We start from the raw sequence: 8,658 nt of genomic DNA, 5'->3' as shown, positions 1-8,658 counted from the left end.
CACCCCTCTAGCTCCCCTATGGCTCAGTATGCCGATACAGTATGTAGTACTGCCCCTCACGAGTAACACATAGTACATTAGTACTATGTAATGTACTCACAGAGGTATCAATAGTACACAATATACTGAATCACTAGACAGTCTATCCTATGTGCTGTTGACCGTGTCGGACCAACAGTAATCGGTACTCTGTATTTCCCATAATAATAATAAAGTATTTATTCATATACATGTGTGTGTAATTATTTCATCGGACACTCATCGTATCGTTAGACGGCCTAACATCACTCATCACTCGGAGTCAACTCTACATATTGGCTTCTAAACGGATCGATCAACTCAAGACCCGTCACAAAATAATAATAATAATAAGTAACAAAAAAAACTGTTTAAAATCTAAATAAATTTATATTACATTAGAAATATATATTTATTTTTATTTTTTTTGAAATTTTGTTTTTTCGCTTAAAAAAATAATTTACATAATAATATGTGTAAACTTTTTATTTTATTAATAATAATAAAAAATATGATTTTAGTTTAGTTTGCATTTATGGAGATTAGTTTTTTTTATTGAAATTTTTTAGTATTTATTATTATTATTATTATATATTTGCTATTGAATTGCTTAATACTTATTTAGTACTACTATTTCATACTTACAATATATATATATATATGTTAAACAAATAAAATTACAAAAATACAGTATTAATTATGTGTGGGGTAACAGTTATTATTTTTTTAATTTACATAAAAATATTTTATATATTCATAGATATAAATATTTAAAATAAAATACATTAAACTTCACACATAGACTATAATTTAAATTATTTTATTAAATAAAGATAAAAATAAATTTTAAAAAAATCTAATTTTCAATTATTCAATAATAATAATTATTTTGGACAAAAATTATTAACTTAATTTATAAAAAAATTTAAAATTAAATTATTTTATTACATATTTGAATTAATTATTTTTATTATTGATAAATAAAGATAAAAATAAATTTATTAAATACTACTACTACTAATAATAATTGTCTAAATTTGTATTTAAATAGACGAAAAAAAATAATTTTGGAAAAAAATAATTAACTTAATCTATAAAAATTAAATTATTTATTACATATTTGAATTAATTTATTAATTTTTATTATTGATAAATAAAGATAAAAATTAATTTATTAAATACTACTACTACTAATAATAATTGTCTAAATTTGTCTTTAAATAGACAAAAAAAATAATAATTTTGGAAAAAAAATAATTAACTTAATCTATAAAAAAAATTAAAATTAAATTAATTTATTACATATTGGAATTAATTAATTAATTTTTTACAATTGATAAATAAAGATAAAAATAAATTTATTAAAATCTAATTTTCAATTATTAAATACTAGTACTATTAATAATAATAATAATTTTGGAAAAAAATAATTTATATTAAACTAATTAATTAATTAATTTTTTTGTATTTGATTTGTATAGACAATCAAAGCGTTTTTACCCGATATGATGACCAGCACCCGTAACGGCAACAACAACAACAACAAAGGTTACGGCCACTTGGTATCGGTAGCCTCGGTTGCCGGCCTAAGCGGTACTGTCCGTCTGACCGACTATTGTGCCTCAAAATTTGCGGCCGTAGGTCTGGACGAGTCCCTGAGGCTGGAGCTCCAGTGCGACGGCTATACGGGTATTAAGTCGACAGTTGTTTGTCCCTATTTTATCAACACTGGTATGTTTGACGGTGTCAGCTCCAGGTATGTCCTCTCAAAATAAATAAATAAATTTTTTTTAACATTATTTTTGTAAATTACTATTTGTTTAAATATATTTACATTATTATATATATATACTGTAGTATTGGGGGTGAAAAATATATACAGATTTCAATATTTTTTAATAACTAATAATATCAGTAATAATAGTATTTTAATAGTATTTTAATATTATTATATTAAATGTTAATATGTTTTATATATATCATCAGTAAAAAAAATTTTAACATTATTTTTTAAAAATTATTTGTTTGAACTAATATTTACTTTAGTATATAGTATTGGGGGTGAAAAATATATACAGATTTCAATATTTATTTTTTATTATAATAACAACTATAATATCAGTAATAATCAGTATTTTCTAATTGTATTTAATATTATTATATTAAATGTTGATATGTTTTATATATATTATCAGTAAAAAAATTTTAACATTATTTTTGTTAATTATTTGTTTGATATTTATTTTAGTATATAGTATTGCGGGTGAAAAATATATACAGATTTCAATTTATTTTTTTATTATTATAAAAACTAATAATACTATCGGTACTAATCGTATTTAATATTATATTAAATGTTAATATGTTTTATATCAAAAAAAAAAAATTATATATATCTATAAAAATTATCTATATATTTTGAAAAACATGTTTGAATTGAATGATAAATTTATATTTTAGTTTTTTTTAGATAAAAAAAACTATATTATATAAATGTGTTATAGATTTTTATTTAGCTAATTATTACTAATGATGTATTTGTTTTTTTTGTCTAATATTTTTTCAGATTTTTTGTTATTATAACAATTATTATATTTTTATTTATACAGTATAATACCTATACTGGAGCCCACCTACGTGGCCGATGAGATAATGTCGGCCATACTAACCAATCAGGAGGTGCTGGTTATACCCAAACTATTTTATACATTGTTGAGCTTGAAATCGTATGTATTAACTAATATTATTAATAAAATTAGATTTTATATATATATATATATATATATATAATATAAACATTATTTAAAAAAACACTTTTATCGCTAATTATTTGCTGCTAAATATTTTTGCAAAAAAATAAATCACAAAATTGTTGTCATTATAATAATAAAAACTTATTATTAGTTGCAATATATGTGCGCAAACTTTGCCTATCATTTACAATATAAATGTTATGTTATATGTTATGTTGTTATGCAATGTCAAGCATTTATGTATCGCTTATAATAATAATAATAATAATAATTATTATTATTATTATTATTATTGCTATAAAAGTAAAAAAAATTTTGCGCTTAATTAACGCTTTGAAAAAAATATCTTAATTTTGTTGATATATCAATATATAAATATTTATATAAATTTAAAAATTACTTTAATATGTTTTTTTACTTTTTATATACAAAAAATATATATATATACAAAAATAATTTTGTTAAAAATGTAATATACAGTATATAATATCATATTTAACATAGTTTTGAAAATTGATTTTTTTTATTATAAATTATTTTGTTGTTGTTGTTGTGTTATTTGATATATATATATATATATATATATATATATAATGTTATTTTTAAATGAAAAATTTTGTTGGAAAAACATATTTTTCCAGTAATTTTAATATTATTAAATTAAGTATCAAATATACTGTATATATATATATATAATATAATATAAAATATATTATCAACTAAAATATCAATTTTATGGTGTGTAAATTATAGTGTAATGTTGCAAATATTATTATTAATAATTGTTATTATATATCATTATATACTTAATATATATATACTGTATATATATATACAGTACTTTCCACTTTGATATATAATATGATAATAAATTTTTATAATATTTTTATACATTTTATTTCTGTAGTAAAAAATAAACAAAATAACAATTTTTAAGTGAATTTAGTTTTTTTTATTAGAAAAATGAAAATAATTTTCTAGTGATAAATTGTAAACAAATTTTTTTTAATAAACAAAAAATTTATATTACATTAGATAAATATTACAATAATTTATAGTAATATTTTTGATGATTTAGCTGAAAATTATGAAAAATATGTTAATAAGTTTTTTATTATTATAATATATTTTTTAAAACTATTTATAATGCTATAAGTATCCCATAATTTATTATTTTTTTTTTTGAAAAAATTATATAAAACTTAAAATGTAAGTAAAGTACTGAAGATAATAATAATAGTAAAAAACTGTATATTTTTTGTGAAAATTAAATTTTATTTTTTTTAAATAACTTTTACATGTTATAACATTTATGATATCAAAAAAAAATATATATATATTATTCAATATATAAAATTATATCAATTTTTTACAATTATGCAAAAAAAATATATTTTATAGAAAACTAATACTTAGAAAACCCAATTTTTTTTATTTGATAATATATTTAACTTAAAGTTTTTTTAAATTTATAAAAATCAATAATAATAAAATAATAAATAAATTTTATAATATTAACTTGTCAATTTTTTGTTATTGTTGGTTAAGTTTATCATATAGTTTTTAAAAAAATTTGCAAAAAAATATATTATTGAATATTATATACATTAATAATAATACAAAAAATATTATATATTAATATACATGTATATCAGGGTTAAGTAAGGGGGGGGGGGGGGGGGGTAAGGCCAAAATACCCCCCCCCCCCTAAGATCGAGAAATTGGGATTTTACCCCCCCCAGACTTTTTGACCAAATTGAAAAAATTGTCGCTTAAAAACGAGGAGAAATGACCCCCCCTCCCTAAAATTTCGGCGCCTTCGGCGCCGAAAATTTTTTTGAAATTTATAAAAATTTTAATTTTAGTTGATACTATTTTAGTAAGTGTTTTTATGTTTTTAATATTTATAAAAATCTAATTATTGATTAAAAATAGTTAAAATAACGTTAAGTCATCAAAAAATAACATTATTTTAATTAAAATAAACTAAAAAATTAAAAATTACCTATTTGTTGAAAAGAGTAATCATATTACAATTTAAATATAAGTTTAAGAAGTTAATAAAACAATAAATACTTATGTTTTTATTAATAATTTTTAAATTTTAAATAAAAAATTTAAAAATATTTTCAATTTTGTACTTAATATAATTAAACTTTAACGAAATTTGAGTTAAATAAGTAGTATTCAGTCAGTATTTGTATAAAAATAAAAATATATAACAAACTATTAACATTAAGTATTGTTTAAAAAATTAATTATGTTAAAAGTTAAAAATTATTAAAATACTAAAAATAACTCATAGTGTATCATTAATGCTTTTATCAACTATTTTTAAATCTTAAATACATTATTTTATTTTTTTTGTTAAAATTTAAGTTTTTATTAATTTTAAAAAATTTTTTTAAAAAATATTTATTTTTTGTTAAAATTTAAATTTTTGTTAATTTTTAAGTTTTTTAAGTTTTTTTTATATTTTTGGAAATTTTACTATTTTCCCGGGAATTTATGCGGGAACTTGTGGGAATTTTATCCTACCAACCAATGTGATGATTTAGGCATCATCAGCTCCTCTAGCGTTACCAATTGCACACTACAAAATATACTTTGTAGTGGCAAGCCTATTATTAACCATTTAAATTATAAAAATTTATTAATTTTGATTATGTTCTATTTGTTTTCGACTAATTTTGTATAAACTATAAGTTACCTAATATTATATCGAATTATATAAATTGTAAATTGACACATTATTATAAGTCGAAAATAACTTAATTAATTATAAATAGTTAAAATATACTGTAACTAATTATACATGTGTTTTATCGACATATGCTATTTATTTTGAATAAAAATTAGAGTTTAAAACTGAAACATTTGACTACTTATTATTAGTTAAGTGCAAGCTTTAGGTGTAACAGAGTTGGGCTATAATTCCGTAATTTTGCGGACGAGTCCTTCCGAGTTCCGATACAAAGCTTCCGTTAAAAACTAGAGTCGACTCTCAAAAAGGGTTTTGTTTTAAAGTATATTTTAAAAACCATACGATTCAATAACAAGTTAGTACCCAAACCAGTCTCTATTGTCTTAACCCTATATAAAACCTATGCATAGTTTCTTTAAAGTATATTTTAAAGAGCTATTTGACGGGTAAACGCTTATTTCCCGTCACAATATAATTAAACTTTAACGAAATTTGAGTTAAATAAGTAGTATTCAGTCAGTATTTGTATAAAAATAAAAATATATAACAAACTATAAACATTAAGTATTGTTTAAAAAATTAATTATGTTAAAAGTTAAAAATTATTAAAATACTAAAAATAACTCATAGTGTATCATTAATGCTTTTATCAACTATTTTTAAATCTTAAATACATTATTTTATTTTTTTTGTTAAAATTTAAGTTTTTATTAATTTTAAAAAATTTTTTTAAAAAATATTTATTTTTTGTTAAAATTTAAATTTTTGTTAATTTTTAAGTTTTTTAAGTTTTTTTTTATATTTTTGGAAATTTTACCTATTTTCCCGGGAATTTATGCGGGAACTTGTGGGAATTTTATTGAATTTACATGGGAATATTCGGGAACTTAAGGAATTTTTAGGGAATTTTCTCTAGACCCCCCCCCCCCCCCCCTTGATTTTGGATTTTTGAAAAAATTGCCGTTTAAAAATGCAATAAAAATCTTACCCCACCCAATACCCCCCCCCCCCAAGATTTTTTGAGAATTTTGTAAATTTTACCCCGGTCTACCCCCCCCCCCCCTAATCCAAAACCTTGCTTAACCCTGATGTATATATATATATATACGGTATATATAACTCATTTAATATGAATATCACATACAAAAAAATAGTTAATTTTTTTTATATATATATAAAAAACATTTATTTATTTTTTCTACACCAAACATCAACTATCACTTATGCCTAATATATATATATAATATATATAGTAATATACACTATGGGGTATAAAAAACTAATATAATTTAAAACTAATATAAAATCAATTTAACTCTTAAAAAATAAAGTTTTATGAGTAGTTTTTATAGTTTATAAAACATTGAAATATCATTAACTTTAAATACATATCTATTTAAATAAAAACTATTTTTTTTGGTTTTCAAATCTAATACTGTTTTATAGTTTAATAAAGTTTTTATTTACTTAAATATAATTTTCAATTTAAAACTATTGTTTAAAACTATAAATTATTATACAATATATAACTGTATAATAATTTATGTTTTAAATTATTAATATATTTTTCATAATAAAAATATTTCATAATCAGATAATACAAGTTATAATTATTACAATAATTTATTATATTTTAATTGTAGAAACAGTTTTAAAAAAATAATATGTTTCTAACTTTATAATGAAAATTAATTACTTTATATATATATGATATATAATTTATATTAATAATTAAAACTAATATAATAATAATTATTATTATATGATTAATTGACCAAATAATTTGTTTATATACAGTATATATATATATATATATATCATATATCATATATGTGTGGCTTATGTTTGCGCTTTTTGTGAAATGCTTTTGTATTAAACAAATTAATATTAATTAACTATTTGTTTTTTATTTAAATAATAAATTAATATATCTAACATTTTAATTTAATTAACACACATGTTATACATGTAATAATTTATCTCATTGTATAGTATTGTTTTAAAAAATAATAATATAATACTTTAGTAACTTTATATATATATAGTTAAACTTTATTTTTTTCAAAAAAAAAATTGTTTTAATATATAAAAAAATATTATAGACTTGAAAAAATAAAAATAAAATAGTTTAGTAACTAAAAACTTAATATTAAAAAATAATAATAAATACAATGAGATATTTATATATCTATGTATACATTGCATGTCTATTTGAGGCTATTATAAAAAAAACATTGCATTTTTCTTATATCATATTATCTATTAATCTAATATTATTTATATATTATTTCTATATCTATCTATATTTTTTTTATTTACTATAAGTTTTAGATATATATAATATATATATATATATAACACAAAAAAAACTTTTTTATAGTTTACTTCCAACGAAAGCCTCATTTATTACATTGAATAACACATTTGGTTTCACAAAAACGATGACTGAATTTAAAGGCCATTCAAAATGAATATATTTTGAGATATATATATATACAGTATATATATATCCGATCAAAATAAATTTAATATATATATATATAAAGAAATAAAATAAATACGATATTACATATACACAAACATAATAATAATAATAAGACAATGTTTTTTATATTATAGCCAATATATATATATATATATATATATATATATGTTATAGTTTTGGTGGTATATTATTATTATTATTATTATTATTATTTTGGTGTCCACTTAAATATATCCGGATATTATTGTTTACGTGTGTTTTACTTGAAATTAGATTTTATATATCTATATATATATATTATATTTATCTATACATATATAAACTTTTTTTATTTTGTTTGGCATTATAAAGCTCATGGATCTAAATAGCTGGTAGTGGTGGTGGTCTAAAAAACATATATATATATAGTAAATACATATAAATTTTATATTACATACAATGCCTACATATAATTGCATGGATTATCATATAAAAAAAATATATTGTTTCTACAATTTTTTTTTGGTGATATATATTAAACTTTGGGACACATTATCTGGTTTTATATGAGTATTTGTTTTTATGTTGCAAATAAAAATACGCAATATATATATATATATCACCCACAAAAAAATGTGACACAATTTCCGGTAAAATACATTTGTTAATATTGTATATATATATATATATATATATATATATATACAATATTAACAAAT

At 18.9% G+C, this 8,658-nt stretch overlaps 1 protein-coding gene across 1 annotated transcript in view; it reads left to right on the top strand.

The window, feature by feature from the left end:
- The window catches only part of LOC128956432 (short-chain dehydrogenase/reductase family 16C member 6-like), an 18,498-nt gene extending 10,508 nt beyond the window's left edge, over window positions 1–7,990 (top strand). Inside the window, exons 2-4 of the mRNA XM_054302173.1 lie at window positions 1,500–1,774; window positions 2,628–2,744; window positions 7,856–7,990. Of these exons, the coding sequence (XP_054158148.1) occupies window positions 1,500–1,774; window positions 2,628–2,744; window positions 7,856–7,946 (483 nt within the window). The 3' untranslated portion in view covers window positions 7,947–7,990. The remainder of the gene's footprint in view (window positions 1–1,499; window positions 1,775–2,627; window positions 2,745–7,855) is intronic.
- The last annotated feature ends 668 nt before the right edge of the window (window positions 7,991–8,658 follow it).

The sequence above is a fragment of the Oppia nitens genome, unplaced genomic scaffold, assembly GCF_028296485.1.
Source record: "Oppia nitens isolate AA-2021 unplaced genomic scaffold, nextdenovo-longstitch-racon4-pilon3 scaffold2_pilon_pilon_pilon, whole genome shotgun sequence".
Lineage (NCBI taxonomy): Eukaryota > Metazoa > Arthropoda > Arachnida > Sarcoptiformes > Oppiidae > Oppia > Oppia nitens.
Note: the sequence above shows the minus strand (reverse complement) of the source record. Positions and strands in the feature narration are given on the sequence as shown.